Source organism: Hyla sarda (assembly GCF_029499605.1).
Source record: "Hyla sarda isolate aHylSar1 chromosome 1 unlocalized genomic scaffold, aHylSar1.hap1 SUPER_1_unloc_26, whole genome shotgun sequence".
NCBI classification, from domain to species: domain Eukaryota; kingdom Metazoa; phylum Chordata; class Amphibia; order Anura; family Hylidae; genus Hyla; species Hyla sarda.
The window spans coordinates 224,157-249,355 of NW_026607588.1; the positions used below are offsets into that span (position 1 = coordinate 224,157).

At 49.2% G+C, this 25,199-nt stretch overlaps 1 protein-coding gene across 1 annotated transcript in view; it reads right to left on the bottom strand.

Moving 5' to 3' along the window:
* The window catches only part of LOC130298153 (oocyte zinc finger protein XlCOF22-like), a 44,598-nt gene that overhangs the window by 17,364 nt on the left and 2,035 nt on the right, over positions 1–25,199 (bottom strand). Inside the window, exons 2-5 of the mRNA XM_056551061.1 lie at positions 21,012–21,130; positions 18,752–18,931; positions 297–423; positions 108–199 (exon numbers count right to left, since the gene is read on the bottom strand). Coding sequence (XP_056407036.1) covers positions 108–199; positions 297–423; positions 18,752–18,931; positions 21,012–21,089 — 477 coding nt within the window. The 5' untranslated portion in view covers positions 21,090–21,130. The remainder of the gene's footprint in view (positions 1–107; positions 200–296; positions 424–18,751; positions 18,932–21,011; positions 21,131–25,199) is intronic.

Sequence of the window (25,199 nt, forward strand, 5' to 3'; positions counted from 1 at the left end):
TCACTACAATACAGCAGACAGGAGGAGCAACAGAGACCCCCAAAATCTACCCCCACATCTATGACTGCAGGACCCCCCTATAGAGATATAGGATCAGCCTCATCTACCTGATGCTTCTCTGGGACATTTCCCTCTGGACAGTCCTGGGAATACAGAGGACGGGGACACCTCTCGGGTGGATTTCTATCAATGACTCCATCTGTAGGGAACACACAGGGAATGAATACATCAGTGCTGGATATATTTCTATGTTACTAGGTAGTGAGAGTGATATCTATATATATGTCTCTTCTTACCTTGTGATGTGAGGGGCCGGTGATCCTCCATCATGACTATGTCCTGGTACAGATCCTTGTGTCCTTCTACATACTCCCACTCCTCCATGGAGAAATAGACCGCCACATCCTGACACCTTATAGGAACCTGACACACAATGATACCGTCATCACCAGACCCCTCCATTACTGTATAATGTCCCAGCAGTGTCACCTCTCTATTCATCACCAGACCCCTCCATTACTGTATAATGTCCCAGCAGTGTCACCTCTCCAGTCATCACCAGACCCCTCCATTACTGTATAATGTCCCAGCAGTGTCACCTCTCTAATCATCACCAGACCCCTCCATTACTGTATAATGTCCCAGCAGTGTCACCTCTCTAATCATCACCAGACCCCTCCATTACTGTATAATGTTCCAGCAGTGTCACCTCTCATCACCAGACCCCTCCATTACTGTATAATGTCCCAGCAGTGTCACCTCTCATCACCAGACCCCTCCATTACTGTATAATGTCCCAGCAGTGTCACCTCTCTAATCATCACCAGACCCCTCCATTACTGTATAATGTCCCAGCAGTGTCACCTCTCTAATCATCACCAGACCCCTCCATTACTGTATAATGTCCCAGCAGTGTCACCTCTCTAATCATCACCCGACCCCCCCATTACTGTATAATGTCCCAGCAGTGTCACCTCTCTAATCATCACCAGACCCCCCCATTACTAAATAATGTCCCAGCAGTGTCACCTCTCCAGTCATCACCAGACCCCTCCATTACTATATAATGTCACAGCAGTGTCACCTCTCTAATCATCACCAGACCCCTCTATTACTGTATAATGTCCCAGCAGTGTCAACTCTCTAATCATCACCAGACCCCTCTATTACTGTATAATGTCCCAGCAGTGTCACCTCTCTAATCATCACCAGACCCCTCTATTACTGTATAATGTCCCAGCAGGATCACCTCTCTAATCATCATCAGACCCCTCTATTACTGTATAATGTCCCAGCAGTGTCACCTCTCCAGTCATCACCAGACCCCTCCATTACTGTATAATGTCCCAGCAGGGTCACCTCTCTAATCACCAACAGACCCCTCCATTACTGTATAATGTCCCAGCAGTGCCACCTCTCATCACCAGACCCCTCCATTACTGTATAATGTCCCAGCAGTGTCACCTCTCATCACCAGACCCCTCCATTACTGTATAATGTCCCAGCAGTGTCCCCTCTTCAGTCATCACCAGACCCCTCCATTACTATATAATGTCCCAGCAGTGTCACCTCTTCAGTCATCACCAGACCCCTCCATTACTGTATAATGTCCCAGCAGTGTCACCTCTCCAGTCATCACCAGACCCCTCCATTACTGTATAATGTCCCAGCAGTGTCACCTCTCTAATCATCACCAGACCCCTCCATTACTGTATAATGTCCCAGCAGTGTCACCGCTCCAGTCATCACCAGACCCCTCCATTACTGTATAATGTCCCAGCAGTGTCATCTCTCCAGTCATCACCGGACCCCTCCATTACTGTATAATGTCCCAGCAGTGTCACCTCTCTAATCATCACCAGACCCCTCCATTACTGTATAATGTCCCAGCAGTGTCACCTCTCCAGTCATCACCAGACCCCTCCATTACTGTATAATGTCCCAGCAGTGTCACCTCTCCAGTCATCACCAGACCCCTCCATTACTGTATAATGTCCCAGCAGTGTCACCTCTCTAATCATCACCATACCCCTCCATTATTGTATAATGTCCCAGCAGTGTCACCTCTCTAATCATCACCAGACCCCTCCATTACTGTATAATGTCCCAGCAGTGTCACCTCTCCAGTCATCACCAGACCCCTCCATTACTGTATAATGTCCCAGCAGGGTCACCTCTCCAGTCATCACCAGACCCCTCCATTACTGTATAATGTCCCAGCAGGGTCACCTCTCCAGTCATCACCAGACCTCTCCATTACTGTATAATGTCCCAGCAGGGTCACCTCTCCAGTCATCACCAGACCCCTCCATTACTGTATAATGTCCCAGCAGTGTCACCTCTCTAATCATCACCAGACCCCTCCATTACTGTATAATGTACCAGCAGTGTCACCTCTCTAATCATCACCAGACCCCTCCATTACTGTATAATGTCCCAGCAGTGTCACCTCTCCAGTCATCACCAGATCCCTCTATTACTGTATAATGTCCCTGCAGGGTCACCTCTCTAATCACCAACAGACCCCTCCATTACTGTATAATGTCCCAGCAGTGCCACCTCTCATCACCAGACCCCTCCATTACTGTATAATGTCCCAGCAGTGTCACCTCTTCAGTCATCACCAGACCCCTCCATTACTGTATAATGTCCCAGCAGTGTCACCTCTCATCACCAGACCCCTCCATTACTGTATAATGTCCCAGCAGTGTCACCTCTTCAGTCATCACCAGACCCCTCCATTACTATATAATGTCCCAGCAGTGTCACCGCTCCAGTCATCACCAGACCCCTCCATTACTGTATAATGTCCCAGCAGTGTCACCTCTCCAGTCCTCACCAGACCCCTCCATTACTGTATAATGTCCCAGCAGTGTCACCTCTCCAGTCATTACCAGACCCCTCCAATACTGTATAATGTCCCAGCAGTGTCACCTCTCCAGTCATCACCAGACCCCTCCATTACTGTATAATGTCCCAGCAGTGTCACCTCTCCAGTCATCACCAGACCCCTCCATTACTGTATAATGTCCCAGCAGTGTCACCTCTCTAATCATCACCAGACCCCTCCATTACTGTATAATGTCCCAGCAGTGTCACCTCTCATCACCAGACCCCTCCATTACTGTATAATGTCCCAGCAGTGTCACCTCTCCAGTCATCACAGGACCCCTCCGTTACTGTATAATGTCCCAGCAGTGTCACCTCTCATCACCAGACCCCTCCATTACTGTGTAATGTCCCAGCAGTGTCACCTCTCTAATCATCACCAGACCCCTCCATTACTGTATAATGTCCCAGCAGTGTTACCTCTCCAGTCAACACCAGACCCCTCCATTACTGTATAATGTCCCAGCAGTGTCACCTCTCTAATCTTCACCAGACCCCTCCATTACAGTATATTGTCCCAGCAGTGTCACCTCTCCAGTCATCACCAGACCCCTCCATTACTGTATAATGTCCCAACAGTGTCACCTCTCCAGTCATAACCAGACCCCTCCATTACTGTATAATGTCCCAGCAGTGTCACCTCTCCAGTCATAACCAGACCCCTCCATTACTGTATAATGTCCCAGCAGGGTCACCTCTTCAGTCATCACCAGACCCCTCCATTACTGTATAATGTCCCAGCAGTGTCACCTCTCCAGTCATCACCAGACCCCTCCATTACTGTATAATGTCCCAGCAGTGTCACAGACCCCTCCATTACTGTATAATGTCCCAGCAGTGTCACCTCTCCAGTCATCACCAGACCCTTCCATTACTGTATAATGTCCCAGCAGTGTCACCTCTCATCACCAGACCCCTCCATTACTGTATAATGTCCCAGCAGTGTCACCTCTCCAGTCATCACCAGACCCCTCCATTACTGTATAATGTCCCAGCAGTGTCACCTCTCTAATCATCACCAGACCCCTCTATTACTGTATAATGTCCCAGCAGTGTCACCTCTCTAATCATCACCAGACCCCTCTATTACTGTATAATGTCCCAGCAGGATCACCTCTCTAATCATCATCAGACCCCTCTATTACTGTATAATGTCCCAGCAGTGTCACCTCTCCAGTCATCACCAGACCCCTCCATTACTGTATAATGTCCCAGCAGGGTCACCTCTCTAATCACCAACAGACCCCTCCATTACTGTATAATGTCCCAGCAGTGCCACCTCTCATCACCAGACCCCTCCATTACTGTATAATGTCCCAGCAGTGTCACCTCTCATCACCAGACCCCTCCATTACTGTATAATGTCCCAGCAGTGTCACCTCTTCAGTCATCACCAGACCCCTCCATTACTATATAATGTCCCAGCAGTGTCACCTCTTCAGTCATCACCAGACCCCTCCATTACTGTATAATGTCCCAGCAGTGTCACCTCTCATCACCAGACCCCTCCATTACTGTATAATGTCCCAGCAGTGTCATCTCTCCAGTCATCACCGGACCCCTCCATTACTGTATAATGTCCCAGCAGTGTCACCTCTCTAATCATCACCAGACCCCTCCATTACTGTATAATGTCCCAGCAGTGTCACCTTTCCAGTCATCACCAGACCCCTCCATTACTGTATAATGTCCCAGCAGTGTCACCTCTCCAGTCATCACCAGACCCCTCCATTACTGTATAATGTCCCAGCAGTGTCACCTCTCCAGTCATTACCAGACCCCTCCATTACTGTATAATGTCCCAGCAGTGTCACCTCTCTAATCATCACCAGACCCCTCCATTACTGTATTATGTCCCAGCAGTGTCACCTCTCTAATCATCACCAGACCCCTCTATTACTGTATAATGTCCCAGCGGTGTCACCTCTCCAGTCATCAGACCCCTCCATTACTGTATAATGTCCAAGCAGTGTCACCTCTCCAGTCATCACAAGACCCCTCCATTACTGTATAATGTCCAGCAGTGTCACCTCTCCAGTCATCACAAGACCCCTCCATTACTGTATAATGTCCCAGCAGTGTCACCTCTTCAGTCATTACCAGACCCCTCCACTACTGTATAATGTCCCAGCAGTGTCACCTCTCTAATCATCACCAGACCCCTCCATTACTGTATTATGTCCCTGCAGTGTCACCTCTCTAATCATCACCAGACCCCTCTATTACTGTATAATGTCCCAGCGGTGTCACCTCTCCAGTCATCAGACCCCTCCATTACTGTATAATGTCCCAGCAGTGTCACCTTTCCAGTCATCACCAGACCCCTCCATTACTGTATAATGTCCAGCAGTGTCACCTCTCCAGTCATCACCAGAACCCTCCATTACTGTATAATGTCCCAGCAGTGTCACCTCTCCAGTCATCACCAGACCCCTCCATTACTGTATAATGTCCCAGCAGTGTCACCTCTCCAGTCATCACCAGACCCCTCCATTACTGTATAATGTCCCAGCAGTGTCACCTCTCCAGTCATCACCAGACCCCTCCATTACTGTATAATGTCCCAGCAGTGTCACCTCTCTAATCTTCACCAGACCCCTCCATTACAGTATATTGTCCCAGCAGTGTCACCTCTCTAATCATCACCAGACCCCTCCATTACTGTATAATGTCCCAGCAGTGTCACCTCTCCAGTCATCACCAGACCCCTCCATTACTGTATAATGTCCCAGCAGTGTCACCTCTCTAATCATCACCAGACCCCTCCATTACTGTATTATGTCCCTGCAGTGTCACCTCTCTAATCATCACCAGACCCCTCTATTACTGTATAATGTCCCAGCGGTGTCACCTCTCCAGTCATCAGACCCCTCCATTACTGTATAATGTCCCAGCAGTGTCACCTCTCCAGTCATCACCAGACCCCTCCATTACTGTATAATGTCCAGCAGTGTCACCTCTCCAGTCATCACCAGAACCCTCCATTACTGTATAATGTCCCAGCAGTGTCACCTCTCCAGTCATCACCAGACCCCTCCATTACTGTATAATGTCCCAGCAGTGTCACCTCTCCAGTCATCACCAGACCCCTCCATTACTGTATAATGTCCCAGCAGGGTCACCTCTCTAATCACCAACAGACCCCTCCATTACTGTATAATGTCCCAGCAGTGCCACCTCTCATCACCAGACCCCTCCATTACTGTATAATGTCCCAGCAGTGTCACCTCTCATCACCAGACCCCTCCATTACTGTATAATGTCCCAGCAGTGTCCCCTCTTCAGTCATCACCAGACCCCTCCATTACTATATAATGTCCCAGCAGTGTCACCTCTTCAGTCATCACCAGACCCCTCCATTACTGTATAATGTCCCAGCAGTGTCACCTCTCCAGTCATCACCAGACCCCTCCATTACTGTATAATGTCCCAGCAGTGTCACCTCTCTAATCATCACCAGACCCCTCCATTACTGTATAATGTCCCAGCAGTGTCACCGCTCCAGTCATCACCAGACCCCTCCATTACTGTATAATGTCCCAGCAGTGTCATCTCTCCAGTCATCACCGGACCCCTCCATTACTGTATAATGTCCCAGCAGTGTCACCTCTCTAATCATCACCAGACCCCTCCATTACTGTATAATGTCCCAGCAGTGTCACCTCTCCAGTCATCACCAGACCCCTCCATTACTGTATAATGTCCCAGCAGTGTCACCTCTCCAGTCATCACCAGACCCCTCCATTACTGTATAATGTCCCAGCAGTGTCACCTCTCTAATCATCACCATACCCCTCCATTATTGTATAATGTCCCAGCAGTGTCACCTCTCTAATCATCACCAGACCCCTCCATTACTGTATAATGTCCCAGCAGTGTCACCTCTCCAGTCATCACCAGACCCCTCCATTACTGTATAATGTCCCAGCAGGGTCACCTCTCCAGTCATCACCAGACCCCTCCATTACTGTATAATGTCCCAGCAGGGTCACCTCTCCAGTCATCACCAGACCTCTCCATTACTGTATAATGTCCCAGCAGGGTCACCTCTCCAGTCATCACCAGACCCCTCCATTACTGTATAATGTCCCAGCAGTGTCACCTCTCTAATCATCACCAGACCCCTCCATTACTGTATAATGTACCAGCAGTGTCACCTCTCTAATCATCACCAGACCCCTCCATTACTGTATAATGTCCCAGCAGTGTCACCTCTCCAGTCATCACCAGATCCCTCTATTACTGTATAATGTCCCTGCAGGGTCACCTCTCTAATCACCAACAGACCCCTCCATTACTGTATAATGTCCCAGCAGTGCCACCTCTCATCACCAGACCCCTCCATTACTGTATAATGTCCCAGCAGTGTCACCTCTTCAGTCATCACCAGACCCCTCCATTACTGTATAATGTCCCAGCAGTGTCACCTCTCATCACCAGACCCCTCCATTACTGTATAATGTCCCAGCAGTGTCACCTCTTCAGTCATCACCAGACCCCTCCATTACTATATAATGTCCCAGCAGTGTCACCGCTCCAGTCATCACCAGACCCCTCCATTACTGTATAATGTCCCAGCAGTGTCACCTCTCCAGTCCTCACCAGACCCCTCCATTACTGTATAATGTCCCAGCAGTGTCACCTCTCCAGTCATTACCAGACCCCTCCAATACTGTATAATGTCCCAGCAGTGTCACCTCTCCAGTCATCACCAGACCCCTCCATTACTGTATAATGTCCCAGCAGTGTCACCTCTCCAGTCATCACCAGACCCCTCCATTACTGTATAATGTCCCAGCAGTGTCACCTCTCTAATCATCACCAGACCCCTCCATTACTGTATAATGTCCCAGCAGTGTCACCTCTCATCACCAGACCCCTCCATTACTGTATAATGTCCCAGCAGTGTCACCTCTCCAGTCATCACAGGACCCCTCCGTTACTGTATAATGTCCCAGCAGTGTCACCTCTCATCACCAGACCCCTCCATTACTGTGTAATGTCCCAGCAGTGTCACCTCTCTAATCATCACCAGACCCCTCCATTACTGTATAATGTCCCAGCAGTGTTACCTCTCCAGTCAACACCAGACCCCTCCATTACTGTATAATGTCCCAGCAGTGTCACCTCTCTAATCTTCACCAGACCCCTCCATTACAGTATATTGTCCCAGCAGTGTCACCTCTCCAGTCATCACCAGACCCCTCCATTACTGTATAATGTCCCAACAGTGTCACCTCTCCAGTCATAACCAGACCCCTCCATTACTGTATAATGTCCCAGCAGTGTCACCTCTCCAGTCATAACCAGACCCCTCCATTACTGTATAATGTCCCAGCAGGGTCACCTCTTCAGTCATCACCAGACCCCTCCATTACTGTATAATGTCCCAGCAGTGTCACCTCTCCAGTCATCACCAGACCCCTCCATTACTGTATAATGTCCCAGCAGTGTCACAGACCCCTCCATTACTGTATAATGTCCCAGCAGTGTCACCTCTCCAGTCATCACCAGACCCTTCCATTACTGTATAATGTCCCAGCAGTGTCACCTCTCATCACCAGACCCCTCCATTACTGTATAATGTCCCAGCAGTGTCACCTCTCCAGTCATCACCAGACCCCTCCATTACTGTATAATGTCCCAGCAGTGTCACCTCTCTAATCATCACCAGACCCCTCTATTACTGTATAATGTCCCAGCAGTGTCACCTCTCTAATCATCACCAGACCCCTCTATTACTGTATAATGTCCCAGCAGGATCACCTCTCTAATCATCATCAGACCCCTCTATTACTGTATAATGTCCCAGCAGTGTCACCTCTCCAGTCATCACCAGACCCCTCCATTACTGTATAATGTCCCAGCAGGGTCACCTCTCTAATCACCAACAGACCCCTCCATTACTGTATAATGTCCCAGCAGTGCCACCTCTCATCACCAGACCCCTCCATTACTGTATAATGTCCCAGCAGTGTCACCTCTCATCACCAGACCCCTCCATTACTGTATAATGTCCCAGCAGTGTCACCTCTTCAGTCATCACCAGACCCCTCCATTACTATATAATGTCCCAGCAGTGTCACCTCTTCAGTCATCACCAGACCCCTCCATTACTGTATAATGTCCCAGCAGTGTCACCTCTCATCACCAGACCCCTCCATTACTGTATAATGTCCCAGCAGTGTCATCTCTCCAGTCATCACCGGACCCCTCCATTACTGTATAATGTCCCAGCAGTGTCACCTCTCTAATCATCACCAGACCCCTCCATTACTGTATAATGTCCCAGCAGTGTCACCTTTCCAGTCATCACCAGACCCCTCCATTACTGTATAATGTCCCAGCAGTGTCACCTCTCCAGTCATCACCAGACCCCTCCATTACTGTATAATGTCCCAGCAGTGTCACCTCTCCAGTCATTACCAGACCCCTCCATTACTGTATAATGTCCCAGCAGTGTCACCTCTCTAATCATCACCAGACCCCTCCATTACTGTATTATGTCCCAGCAGTGTCACCTCTCTAATCATCACCAGACCCCTCTATTACTGTATAATGTCCCAGCGGTGTCACCTCTCCAGTCATCAGACCCCTCCATTACTGTATAATGTCCAAGCAGTGTCACCTCTCCAGTCATCACAAGACCCCTCCATTACTGTATAATGTCCAGCAGTGTCACCTCTCCAGTCATCACAAGACCCCTCCATTACTGTATAATGTCCCAGCAGTGTCACCTCTTCAGTCATTACCAGACCCCTCCACTACTGTATAATGTCCCAGCAGTGTCACCTCTCTAATCATCACCAGACCCCTCCATTACTGTATTATGTCCCTGCAGTGTCACCTCTCTAATCATCACCAGACCCCTCTATTACTGTATAATGTCCCAGCGGTGTCACCTCTCCAGTCATCAGACCCCTCCATTACTGTATAATGTCCCAGCAGTGTCACCTTTCCAGTCATCACCAGACCCCTCCATTACTGTATAATGTCCAGCAGTGTCACCTCTCCAGTCATCACCAGAACCCTCCATTACTGTATAATGTCCCAGCAGTGTCACCTCTCCAGTCATCACCAGACCCCTCCATTACTGTATAATGTCCCAGCAGTGTCACCTCTCCAGTCATCACCAGACCCCTCCATTACTGTATAATGTCCCAGCAGTGTCACCTCTCCAGTCATCACCAGACCCCTCCATTACTGTATAATGTCCCAGCAGTGTCACCTCTCTAATCTTCACCAGACCCCTCCATTACAGTATATTGTCCCAGCAGTGTCACCTCTCTAATCATCACCAGACCCCTCCATTACTGTATAATGTCCCAGCAGTGTCACCTCTCCAGTCATCACCAGACCCCTCCATTACTGTATAATGTCCCAGCAGTGTCACCTCTCTAATCATCACCAGACCCCTCCATTACTGTATTATGTCCCTGCAGTGTCACCTCTCTAATCATCACCAGACCCCTCTATTACTGTATAATGTCCCAGCGGTGTCACCTCTCCAGTCATCAGACCCCTCCATTACTGTATAATGTCCCAGCAGTGTCACCTCTCCAGTCATCACCAGACCCCTCCATTACTGTATAATGTCCAGCAGTGTCACCTCTCCAGTCATCACCAGAACCCTCCATTACTGTATAATGTCCCAGCAGTGTCACCTCTCCAGTCATCACCAGACCCCTCCATTACTGTATAATGTCCCAGCAGTGTCACCTCTCCAGTCATCACCAGACCCCTCCATTACTGTATAATGTCCCAGCAGGGTCACCTCTCTAATCACCAACAGACCCCTCCATTACTGTATAATGTCCCAGCAGTGCCACCTCTCATCACCAGACCCCTCCATTACTGTATAATGTCCCAGCAGTGTCACCTCTCATCACCAGACCCCTCCATTACTGTATAATGTCCCAGCAGTGTCCCCTCTTCAGTCATCACCAGACCCCTCCATTACTATATAATGTCCCAGCAGTGTCACCTCTTCAGTCATCACCAGACCCCTCCATTACTGTATAATGTCCCAGCAGTGTCACCTCTCCAGTCATCACCAGACCCCTCCATTACTGTATAATGTCCCAGCAGTGTCACCTCTCTAATCATCACCAGACCCCTCCATTACTGTATAATGTCCCAGCAGTGTCACCGCTCCAGTCATCACCAGACCCCTCCATTACTGTATAATGTCCCAGCAGTGTCATCTCTCCAGTCATCACCGGACCCCTCCATTACTGTATAATGTCCCAGCAGTGTCACCTCTCTAATCATCACCAGACCCCTCCATTACTGTATAATGTCCCAGCAGTGTCACCTCTCCAGTCATCACCAGACCCCTCCATTACTGTATAATGTCCCAGCAGTGTCACCTCTCCAGTCATCACCAGACCCCTCCATTACTGTATAATGTCCCAGCAGTGTCACCTCTCTAATCATCACCATACCCCTCCATTATTGTATAATGTCCCAGCAGTGTCACCTCTCTAATCATCACCAGACCCCTCCATTACTGTATAATGTCCCAGCAGTGTCACCTCTCCAGTCATCACCAGACCCCTCCATTACTGTATAATGTCCCAGCAGGGTCACCTCTCCAGTCATCACCAGACCCCTCCATTACTGTATAATGTCCCAGCAGGGTCACCTCTCCAGTCATCACCAGACCTCTCCATTACTGTATAATGTCCCAGCAGGGTCACCTCTCCAGTCATCACCAGACCCCTCCATTACTGTATAATGTCCCAGCAGTGTCACCTCTCTAATCATCACCAGACCCCTCCATTACTGTATAATGTACCAGCAGTGTCACCTCTCTAATCATCACCAGACCCCTCCATTACTGTATAATGTCCCAGCAGTGTCACCTCTCCAGTCATCACCAGATCCCTCTATTACTGTATAATGTCCCTGCAGGGTCACCTCTCTAATCACCAACAGACCCCTCCATTACTGTATAATGTCCCAGCAGTGCCACCTCTCATCACCAGACCCCTCCATTACTGTATAATGTCCCAGCAGTGTCACCTCTTCAGTCATCACCAGACCCCTCCATTACTGTATAATGTCCCAGCAGTGTCACCTCTCATCACCAGACCCCTCCATTACTGTATAATGTCCCAGCAGTGTCACCTCTTCAGTCATCACCAGACCCCTCCATTACTATATAATGTCCCAGCAGTGTCACCGCTCCAGTCATCACCAGACCCCTCCATTACTGTATAATGTCCCAGCAGTGTCACCTCTCCAGTCCTCACCAGACCCCTCCATTACTGTATAATGTCCCAGCAGTGTCACCTCTCCAGTCATTACCAGACCCCTCCAATACTGTATAATGTCCCAGCAGTGTCACCTCTCCAGTCATCACCAGACCCCTCCATTACTGTATAATGTCCCAGCAGTGTCACCTCTCCAGTCATCACCAGACCCCTCCATTACTGTATAATGTCCCAGCAGTGTCACCTCTCTAATCATCACCAGACCCCTCCATTACTGTATAATGTCCCAGCAGTGTCACCTCTCATCACCAGACCCCTCCATTACTGTATAATGTCCCAGCAGTGTCACCTCTCCAGTCATCACAGGACCCCTCCGTTACTGTATAATGTCCCAGCAGTGTCACCTCTCATCACCAGACCCCTCCATTACTGTGTAATGTCCCAGCAGTGTCACCTCTCTAATCATCACCAGACCCCTCCATTACTGTATAATGTCCCAGCAGTGTTACCTCTCCAGTCAACACCAGACCCCTCCATTACTGTATAATGTCCCAGCAGTGTCACCTCTCTAATCTTCACCAGACCCCTCCATTACAGTATATTGTCCCAGCAGTGTCACCTCTCCAGTCATCACCAGACCCCTCCATTACTGTATAATGTCCCAACAGTGTCACCTCTCCAGTCATAACCAGACCCCTCCATTACTGTATAATGTCCCAGCAGTGTCACCTCTCCAGTCATAACCAGACCCCTCCATTACTGTATAATGTCCCAGCAGGGTCACCTCTTCAGTCATCACCAGACCCCTCCATTACTGTATAATGTCCCAGCAGTGTCACCTCTCCAGTCATCACCAGACCCCTCCATTACTGTATAATGTCCCAGCAGTGTCACAGACCCCTCCATTACTGTATAATGTCCCAGCAGTGTCACCTCTCCAGTCATCACCAGACCCTTCCATTACTGTATAATGTCCCAGCAGTGTCACCTCTCATCACCAGACCCCTCCATTACTGTATAATGTCCCAGCAGTGTCACCTCTCCAGTCATCACCAGACCCCTCCATTACTGTATAATGTCCCAGCAGTGTCACCTCTCTAATCATCACCAGACCCCTCTATTACTGTATAATGTCCCAGCAGTGTCACCTCTCTAATCATCACCAGACCCCTCTATTACTGTATAATGTCCCAGCAGGATCACCTCTCTAATCATCATCAGACCCCTCTATTACTGTATAATGTCCCAGCAGTGTCACCTCTCCAGTCATCACCAGACCCCTCCATTACTGTATAATGTCCCAGCAGGGTCACCTCTCTAATCACCAACAGACCCCTCCATTACTGTATAATGTCCCAGCAGTGCCACCTCTCATCACCAGACCCCTCCATTACTGTATAATGTCCCAGCAGTGTCACCTCTCATCACCAGACCCCTCCATTACTGTATAATGTCCCAGCAGTGTCACCTCTTCAGTCATCACCAGACCCCTCCATTACTATATAATGTCCCAGCAGTGTCACCTCTTCAGTCATCACCAGACCCCTCCATTACTGTATAATGTCCCAGCAGTGTCACCTCTCATCACCAGACCCCTCCATTACTGTATAATGTCCCAGCAGTGTCATCTCTCCAGTCATCACCGGACCCCTCCATTACTGTATAATGTCCCAGCAGTGTCACCTCTCTAATCATCACCAGACCCCTCCATTACTGTATAATGTCCCAGCAGTGTCACCTTTCCAGTCATCACCAGACCCCTCCATTACTGTATAATGTCCCAGCAGTGTCACCTCTCCAGTCATCACCAGACCCCTCCATTACTGTATAATGTCCCAGCAGTGTCACCTCTCCAGTCATTACCAGACCCCTCCATTACTGTATAATGTCCCAGCAGTGTCACCTCTCTAATCATCACCAGACCCCTCCATTACTGTATTATGTCCCAGCAGTGTCACCTCTCTAATCATCACCAGACCCCTCTATTACTGTATAATGTCCCAGCGGTGTCACCTCTCCAGTCATCAGACCCCTCCATTACTGTATAATGTCCAAGCAGTGTCACCTCTCCAGTCATCACAAGACCCCTCCATTACTGTATAATGTCCAGCAGTGTCACCTCTCCAGTCATCACAAGACCCCTCCATTACTGTATAATGTCCCAGCAGTGTCACCTCTTCAGTCATTACCAGACCCCTCCACTACTGTATAATGTCCCAGCAGTGTCACCTCTCTAATCATCACCAGACCCCTCCATTACTGTATTATGTCCCTGCAGTGTCACCTCTCTAATCATCACCAGACCCCTCTATTACTGTATAATGTCCCAGCGGTGTCACCTCTCCAGTCATCAGACCCCTCCATTACTGTATAATGTCCCAGCAGTGTCACCTTTCCAGTCATCACCAGACCCCTCCATTACTGTATAATGTCCAGCAGTGTCACCTCTCCAGTCATCACCAGAACCCTCCATTACTGTATAATGTCCCAGCAGTGTCACCTCTCCAGTCATCACCAGACCCCTCCATTACTGTATAATGTCCCAGCAGTGTCACCTCTCCAGTCATCACCAGACCCCTCCATTACTGTATAATGTCCCAGCAGTGTCACCTCTCCAGTCATCACCAGACCCCTCCATTACTGTATAATGTCCCAGCAGTGTCACCTCTCTAATCTTCACCAGACCCCTCCATTACAGTATATTGTCCCAGCAGTGTCACCTCTCTAATCATCACCAGACCCCTCCATTACTGTATAATGTCCCAGCAGTGTCACCTCTCCAGTCATCACCAGACCCCTCCATTACTGTATAATGTCCCAGCAGTGTCACCTCTCTAATCATCACCAGACCCCTCCATTACTGTATTATGTCCCTGCAGTGTCACCTCTCTAATCATCACCAGACCCCTCTATTACTGTATAATGTCCCAGCGGTGTCACCTCTCCAGTCATCAGACCCCTCCATTACTGTATAATGTCCCAGCAGTGTCACCTCTCCAGTCATCACCAGACCCCTCCATTACTGTATAATGTCCAGCAGTGTCACCTCTCCAGTCATCACCAGAACCCTCCATTACTGTATAATGTCCCAGCAGTGTCACCTCTCCAGTCATCACCAGACCCCTCCATTACTGTATAATGTCCCAGCAGTGTCACCTCTCCAGTCATCACCAGACCCCTCCATTACTGTATAATGTCCCAGCAGTGTCACCTCTCCAGTCATCACCAGACCCCTCCATTACTGTATAATGTCCCAGCAGTGTCACCTCTCTAATCTTCACCAGACCCCTCCATTACAGTATATTGTCCCAGCAGTGTCACCTCTCTAATCATCACCAGACCCCTCCATTACTGTATAATGTCCCAGCAGTGTCACCTCTCCAGTCATCACCAGACCCCTCCATTACTGTATAATGTCCCAGCAGTGTCACCTCTCCAGTCATCACCAGACCCCTCCATTACTGTATAATGTTCCAGCAGTGTCACCTCTCCAGTCATAACCAGACCCCTCCATTACTGTATAATGTCCCTGCAGGGTCACCTCTCATCACCAGACCCCTCCATTACTGTATAATGTCCCAGCAGTGTCACCTCTTCAGTCATCACCAGACCCCTCCATTACTGTATAATGTCCCAGCAGTGTCACCTCTCATCACCAGACCCCTCCATTACTGTATAATGTCCCAGCAGTGTCACCTCTTCAGTCATCACCAGACCCCTCCATTACTGTATAATGTCCCAGCAGGGTCACCTCTTCAGTCATCACCAGACCCCTCCATTACTGTATAATGTCCCAGCAGTGTCACCTCTCCAGTCATCACCAGACCCCTCCATTACTGTATAATGTCCCAGCAGTGTCACCGCTCCAGTCATCACCAGACCCCTCCATTACTGTATAATGTCCCAGCAGTGTCACCTCTCCAGTCCTCACCAGACCCCTCCATTACTGTATAATGTCCCAGCAGGGTCACCTCTCCAGTCATTACCAGACCCCTCCAATACTGTATAATGTCCCAGCAGTGTCACCTCTCCAGTCATCACCAGACCCCTCCATTACTGTATAATGTCCAGCAGTGTCACCTCTCCAGTCATCACCAGACCCCTCCATTACTGTATAATGTCCCAGCAGTGTCACCTCTCTAATCATCACCAGACCCCTCCATTACTGTATAATGTCCCAGCAGTGTCACCTCTCCAGTCATCACCAGACCCCTCCATTACTGTATAATGTCCCAGCAGTGTCACCTCTCATCACCAGACCCCTCCATTACTGTATAATGTCCCAGCAGTGTCACCTCTCCAGTCATTACAGGACCCCTCCGTTACTGTATAATGTCCCAGCAGTGTCACCTCTCATCACCAGACCCCTCCATTACTGTGTAATGTCCCAGCAGTGTCACCTCTCTAATCATCACCAGACCCCTCCACTACTGTATAATGTCTCAGCAGTGTCACCTCTCTAATCTTCACCAGACCCCTCCATTACAGTATATTGTCCCAGCAGTGTCACCTCTCCAGTCATCACCAGACCCCTCCATTACTATATAATGTCCCAGCAGTGTCACCTCTCCAGTCATAACCAGACCACTCCATTACTGTATAATGTCCCAGCAGTGTCACCTCTCCAGTCATCACCAGACCCCTCCATTACTGTATAATGTCTCAGCAGTGTCACCTCTCTAATCTTCACCAGACCCCTCCATTACAGTATATTGTCCCAGCAGTGTCACCTCTCCAGTCATCACCAGACCCCTCCATTACTGTATAATGTCCCAGCAGTGTCACCTCTCCAGTCATAACCAGACCACTCCATTACTGTATAATGTCCCAGCAGTGTCACCTCTCCAGTCATAACCAGACCCCTCCATTACTGTATAATGTCCCAGCAGGGTCACCTCTTCAGTCATCACCAGACCCCTCCATTACTGTATAATGTCCCAGCAGTGTCACCTCTCCAGTCATCACCAGACCCCTCCATTACTGTATAATGTCCCAGCAGTGTCACCTCTCTAATCTTCACCAGACCCCTCCATTACAGTATATTGTCCCAGCAGTGTCACCTCTCCAGTCATCACCAGAACCCTCCATTATTGTATAATGTCCCAGCAGTATCACCTCTCTAATCACCAGACCCCTCCATTACTGTATAATGTCCAGCAGGGTCACCTCTCTAATCATCACCAGACCCCTCCATTACTGTATAATGTCCAGCAGTGTCACCTCTCCAGTCATAACCAGACCCCTCCATTACTGTATAATGTCCCAGCAGTGTCACCTCTCCAGTCATCACCAGACCCCTCCATTACTGTATAATGTCCCAGCAGTGTCACCTCTCCAGTCATCACCAGACCCCTCCATTACTGTATAATGTCCCAGCAGTGTCACCTCTCTAATCATCACCAGACCCCTCCATTACTGTATAATGTCCCAGCAGTGTCACCTCTCTAATCATCACCAGACCCCTCCATTAATGTATAATGTTCTAGCAGTGTCACCTCTCCAGTCATCACCAGACCCCTCCATTACTGTATAATGTCCCGCAGTGTCACCTCTCTAATCATCACCAGACCCCTCCATTACTGTATAATGTCCCAGCAGTGTCACCTCTCCAGTCATCACCAGACCCCTCCATTACTGTATAATGTCCCAGCAGGGTCACCTCTCCAGTCATCACCAGACCCCTCCATTACTGTATAATGTCCCGCAGTGTCACCTCTCTAATCATCACCAGACCCTTCCATTACTGTATAATGTCCCAGCAGTGTCACCTCTCTAATCATCACCAGACCCCTCCATTACTGTATAATGTCCAGCAGTGTCACCTCTCCAGTCATCACCAGACCCCTCCATTACTGTGTAATGTCCCAGCAGGGTCACCTCTCCAGTCATCACCAGACCCCTCCATTACTGTATAATGTCCCAGCAGTGTCACCTCTCTAATCATCACCAGACCCCTCCATTACTGTATAATGTCCCAGCAGTGTCACCTCTCCAGTCATCACCAGACCCCTCCTTTACTGTATAATGTCCCAGCAGTGTCACCTCTCTAATCCTCACCAGACCCCTCCATTACTGTATAATGTCCCAGCAGTGTCACCTCTCCAGTCATCACCAGACCCCTCCTTTACTGTATAATGTCCCAGCAGTGCCACCTCTCTAATCCTCACCAGACCCCTCTATTACTGTATAATGTCCCAGCAGGGTCACCTCTCTAATCATCACCAGACCCCTCCATTACTGTATAATGTCCCAGCAGTGTCACCTCTCCAGTCATCACCAGACCCCTCCTTTACTGTATAATGTCCCAGCAGTGTCACCTCTCTAATCCTCACCAGACCCCACCATTACTGTATAATGTCCCAGCAGGGTCACCTCTCCAGTTATCACCAGACCCCTCCATTACTGTATAATGTCCCAGCAGTGTCGCCTCTCCAGTCATCACCAGACCCCTCTATTACTGTATAATGTCCCAGCAGGGTCACCTCTCCAGTCATCACCAGACCCCTCCATTACTGTATAATGTCCCAGCAGTGTCACCTCTATAATCATCACCAGACCCCTCCATTACTGTATAATGTATCAGCAGTGTCACCTCTCCAGTCATCACCAGACCCCTCCATTACTGTATAACGTCCCAGCAGGGTCACCTCTCCAGTCAGCAGCTCAGTGATCCTGTGGATGAGTTCTAGGATCTTCTCCTCATGTATAAGTGAGTGAGGTCGAGGTTCCGTGATGGGGCCCCGGGCCCTGCTCCGTCCTCCTGACTCATGGAGATGGCTGCTGGGGGCCACACACTCCCCCCATGTCTTCTTCACTATGGTGTAATCCTGTGTATGGAGAGAGACAATGAGGGGACTGACCCCAGTATTCCTCCCCCACTACAAAGAGGAGATTGTGCCCCCTGTATAGAGCTCTAGTGAGCACATCTGGAATACTGGGGTCAGTTCTGGAGACCTCACCTACAAAGAGACATCCAGAACATAGAGCGGGGCCAAAGATGGGGGACAATAATGGTGAAAATGTAGATGGGGGGACAACAATGGTGGAAATGTAGAAGGGGGGACAACAATGGTGGAAATGTAGATGGGGGGACAACAATGGTGGAAATGTAGATGGAGGGACAACAATGGTGGAAATGTAGATGGGACAACAATGGTGGAAATGTAGATGGGGACAACAATGGTGGAAATGTAGATGGAGGGGACAACAATGGTGGAAATGTAGATGGGGGGACAACAACGGTGGAAATGTAGATGGGGAGGACAACAATGGTGGAAATGTAGATGGAGGGGACAACAATGGTGGAAATGTAGATGGAGGGGACAACAATGGTGGAAATGTAGATGGGGGGACAACAATGGTGGAAATGTAGATGGGGGGACAAAAATGGTGGAAATGTAGATGGGGACAACAATGGTGGAAATGTAGATGGGGGGACAACAATGGTGGAAATGTAGATGGAGGGACAACAATGGTGGAAATGTAGATGGAGACAACAATGGTGGAAATGTAGATGGGGGGACAACAATGGTGGAAATGAAGATGAGGACAACAATGGTGGAAATGTAGATGGGGGACAACAATGGTGGAAATGTAGATGGGGAGGACAACAATGGTGGAAATGTAGATGGAGGGGACAACAATGGTGGAAATGTACATGGGGGGAAAAAATGGTGGAAATGTAGATGGGGGGACAACAATGGTGGAAATGTAGATGGAGGGACAACAATGGTGGAAATGTAGATGGGGGGCAACAATGGTGGAAATGTAGATGGAGACAACAATGGTGGAAATGTAGATGGGGGACAACAATGGTGGAAATGAAGATGAGGACAACAATGGTGGAAATGTAGATGGGGGGACAACAATGGTGGAAATGTAGATGGGGACAACAATGGTGGAAATGTAGATGGGGGACAACAATGGTGGAAATGTACATGGGGGGACAACAATGGTGGAAATGTACATGGGGACAACAATGGTGGAAATGTAGATGGGGGACAACAGTGGTGGAAATGTAGATGGGGACAACAATGGTGGAAATGTAGATGGGGGGACAACAATGGTGGAAATGTAGATGGGGGGACAAAAATGGTGGAAATGTAGATGGGGACAACAATGGTGGAAATGTAGATGGGGGGACAACAATGGTGGAAATGTAGATGGAGGGACAACAATGGTGGAAATGTAGATGGAGACAACAATGGTGGAAATGTAGATGGGGGGACAACAATGGTGGAAATGAAGATGAGGACAACAATGGTGGAAATGTAGATGGGGGACAACAATGGTGGAAATGTAGATGGGGAGGACAACAATGGTGGAAATGTAGATGGAGGGGACAACAATGGTGGAAATGTACATGGGGGGAAAAAAATGGTGGAAATGTAGATGGGGGGACAACAATGGTGGAAATGTAGATGGAGGGACAACAATGGTGGAAATGTAGATGGGGGGCAACAATGGTGGAAATGTAGATGGAGACAACAATGGTGGAAATGTAGATGGGGGACAACAATGGTGGAAATGAAGATGAGGACAACAATGGTGGAAATGTAGATGGGGGGACAACAATGGTGGAAATGTAGATGGGGACAACAATGGTGGAAATGTAGATGGGGGACAACAATGGTGGAAATGTACATGGGGGGACAACAATGGTGGAAATGTACATGGGGACAACAATGGTGGAAATGTAGATGGGGGACAACAGTGGTGGAAATGTAGATGGGGACAACAATGGTGGAAATGTAGATGGGGGGACAACAATGGTGGAAATGTAGATGGAGACAACAATGGTGGAAATGTAGATGGGGGGACAACAATGGTGGAAATGAAGATGAGGACAACAATGGTGGAAATGTAGATGGGGACAACAATGGTGGAAATGTAGATGGGTCACCTCACCTCTCCGGTCAGCATGTGGAGGATCTCCAAGGTGAAGTGTAATATTCTCTTAGTCATCTCATTCCTGTCCTTCTCCATCCTTCGGGGTCATTCAAGAGAAGATGAGACAACTGGATCAGCTGGAGGGGAAGAGGAGAAAACTGGATCAGCTGGAGAAGAGGAGACAACTGGATCAGCTGGAGGAGAAGAGGAGACAACTGAATCAGCTTGAGGAGGAGAGGAGACAAGTGGATCAGCTGGAGGGGAAGAGGAGACAAGTGGATCAGCTGGAGTAGAAGTGGAGACAACTGGATCAGCTGGAGGAGAAGAGGAGACAACTGGATCAGTTGGAGGAGAAGAGGAGACAACTGGATTAGCTGGAGGAGAAGAGGAGACAACTGGATCAGCTGGAGGAGAAGAGGAGACAACTGGATCAGCTGGAGGAGAAGAGGAGACAACTGGATCAGCTGGAGGGGAAGAGGAGACAACTGGATCAGCTAGAGGGGAAGAGGAAACAACTGGATCAGCTGGAGGGGAAGAGGAAACAACTGGATCAGCTGGAGGAGAAGAGGAGACAACTGGATCAGCTGGAGGGGAAGAGGAGACAACTGGATCAGCTGGAGGGGAAGAGGATCAGCTGGAGGGGAAGAGGAGACAAATGGATCAGCTGGAGGAGAATAGGAGACAACTGGATCAGCTGGAGGGGAAGATGAGACAACTGGATCAGCTGGAGGGGAAAAGGAGACAACTGGATCAGCTGGAGAGGAAGAGGAGACAACTGGATCAGCTGGAGGAGGGGAAGAGGAGACAACTGGATCAGCTGGAGGGGAAGAGGAGACAACTGGATTAGCTGGAGGAGAAGAGGAGACAACTGGATCAGCTGGAGAAGAAGAGGAGACAACTGGATCAGCTGGAGGAGAAGAGGAGACAACTGGATCAGCTGGAGGGGAAGAGGAGACAACTGGATCAGCTAGAGGGGAAGAGGAAACAACTAGATCAGCTGGAGGGGAAGAGGAAATAACTGGATCAGCTGGAGGGGAAGAGGAAATAACTGGATCAGCTGGAGGGGAAGAGGAAATAACTGGATCAGCTGGAGGGGAAGAGGAGACAACTGGATCAGCTGGAGGGGAAGAGGAGACAACTGGATCAGCTGGAGGAGAAGAGGAGACAACTGGATCAGCTGGAGGAGAAGAGGAGACAACTGGATCAGCTGGAGGGGAAGAGGATCAGCTGGAGGGGAAAAGGAGACAACTGGATCAGCTGGAGGAGAAGAGGAGACAACTGGATCAGCTGGAGGGGAAGAGGAGACAACTGGATCAGCTGGAGGAGAAGAGGAGAAAACTGGATCAGCTGGAGGGGAAGAGGAGACAACTGGATCAGCTGGAGGGGAAGAGGAGACAACTGGATCAGCTGGAGGGGAAGAGGAGACAACTGGATGAGCCGGAGGGGAAGAGGAGACAACTGGATCAGCTGGAGGGGAAGAGGATCAGCTGGAGGGGAAGAGGAGACAACTGGATCAGCTGGAGGGGAAGAGGAGACAACTGGATCAGCTGGAGGAGAAGAGGAGACAACTGGATCAGCTGGAGGAGAAGAGGAGAAAACTGGATCAGGTGGAGGGGAAGAGGAGACAACTGGATCAGCCGGAGGGGAAGAGGAGACAACTGGATCAGCTGGAGGAGAAGACGAGACAACTGGATCAGCTGGAGGAGAAGAGGAGACAACTGGATCAGCCGGAGAGGAAGAGGAGACAACTGGATCAGCTGGAGGAGAAGAGGAGACAACTGGATAAGCTGGAGGGGAAGAGGAGACAACTGGATCAGCTGGAGGGGAAGAGGAGACAACTGGATCAGCCGGAGGAGAAGAGGAGACAACTGGATCAGCTGGAGGAGAAGAGGAGACAACTGGATCAGCTGGAGGAGAAGAGGAGACAACTGGATCAGCTGGAGGGGAAGAGGAGACAACTGGATCAGCCGGAGGGGAAGAGGAGACAACTGGATCAGCTGGAGGAGAAGAGGAGACAACTGGATCAGCTGGAGGAGAAGAGGAGACAACTGGATCAGCCGGAGGGGAAGAGGAGACAACTGGATCAGATGGAGGGGAAGAGGAGACAACTGGATCAGCTGGAGGGGAAGAGGAGACAACTGGATCAGCTGGAGGGGGAAGAGGAGACAATTGGATCAGCTGGAGGGGGAAGAGGAGACAACTGGATCAGCTGGAGGAGAAGAGGAGACAACTGGATCAGCTGGAGGAGAAGAGGAGACAACTGGATCAGCTGGAGGAGAAGAGGAGACAACTGGATCAGTCGTGAAGAAAAGGATAAGCCTGAATAACAAATTCAGCGAAAAAATTTAACAATCCTCCTCCTCATGTAATCTCCTCACTACTGGGGTGACACACTGTAACAAACCTCCTCCTCATGTAATCTCCTTACTACTGGGATGACACACTGTAACAAACCTCCTCCTCATGTAATCTCCTTACTACTGGGGTGACACACTGTAACAATCCTCCTCCTCATGTAATCTCCTCACTACTGGGGTGACACACTGTAACAAACCTCCTCCTCATGTAATATCCTTACTATTGGGGTGACACACTGTAACAAACCTCCTCCTCATGTAATCTCCTCACTACTGGGGTGAGACACTGTAACAAACCTCCTCCTCATGTAATCTCCGTACTACTGGGGTGACACACTGTAACAAACCTCCTCCTCATGTAATCTCCTTACTACTGGGGTGACACACTGTAACAAACCTCCTCCTCATGTAATCTCCTTACTACTGGGGTGACACACTGTAACAAACCTCCTCCTCATGTAATCTCCTTACTACTGGGGTGACACACTGTAACAAACCTCCTCCTCATGTAATCTCCTTACTACTGGGGTGACACACTGTAACAAACCTCCTCCTCATGTAATCTCCTTACTACTGGGGTGACACACTGTAACAAACCTCCTCCTCATGTAATCTCCTTACTACTGGGGTGACACACTGTAACAAACCTCCTCATCATGTAATCTCCTTACTACTGGGGTGACACACTGTAACAAACCTCCTCCTCATGGAACCTCCTTACTACTGGGGTGACACACTGTAACAAACCTCCTCCTCATGTAATCTCCTTACTACTGGGGTGACACACTGTAACAAACCTCCTCCTCATGTAACCTCCTTACAACTGGGGTGACACACTGTAACAAACCTCCTCCTCATGTAATCTCCTTACTACTGGGGTGACACACTGTAACAAACCTCCTCCTCATGTAACCTCCTTACTACTGGGGTGACACACTGTAACAAACCTCCTCCTCATGTAATCTCCTTACTACTGGGGTGACACACTGTAACAAACCTCCTCCTCATGTAATGTCCTTACTACTGGGGTGACACACTGTAACAAACCTCCTCCTCCTCATGTAATCTCCTTACTACTGGGGTGACACACTGTAACAAACCTCCTCCTCATGTAATCTCCTTACTACTGGGGTGACACACTGTAACAAACCTCCTCCTCATGTAACCTCCTTACTACTGGGGTGACACACTGTAACAAACCTCCTCCTCATGTAATCTCCTTACTACTGGGCTGACACACTGTAACAAACCTCCTCATGTAACCTCCTTACTACTGGGGTGACACACTGTAACAAACCTCCTCCTCATGTAATCTCCTTACTACTGGGGTGACACACTGTAACAATCCTCCTCCTCATGTAATCTCCTCACTACTGGGGTGACACACTGTAACAAACCTCCTCCTCATGTAATGTCCTTACTACTGGGGTGACACACTGTAACAAACCTCCTCCTCATGTAATCTCCTTACTACTGGGGTGACACACTGTAACAAACCTCCTCCTCATGTAATCTCCTTACTACTGGGGTGACACACTGTAACAAACCTCCTCCTCATGTAACCTCCTTACTACTGGGGTGACACACTGTAACAAACCTCCTCCTCATGTAATCTCCTTACTACTGGGGTGACACACTGTAACAAACCTCCTCCTCATGTAACCTCCTTACTACTGGGGTGACACACTGTAACAAACCTCCTCCGCATGTAATCTCCTTACTACTGGGGTGACACACTGTAACAAACCTCCTCCGCATGTAATCTCCTTACTACTGGGGTGACACACTGTAACAAACCTCCTCCCCATGTAATCTCCTTACTACTGGGGTGACACACTGTAACAAACCT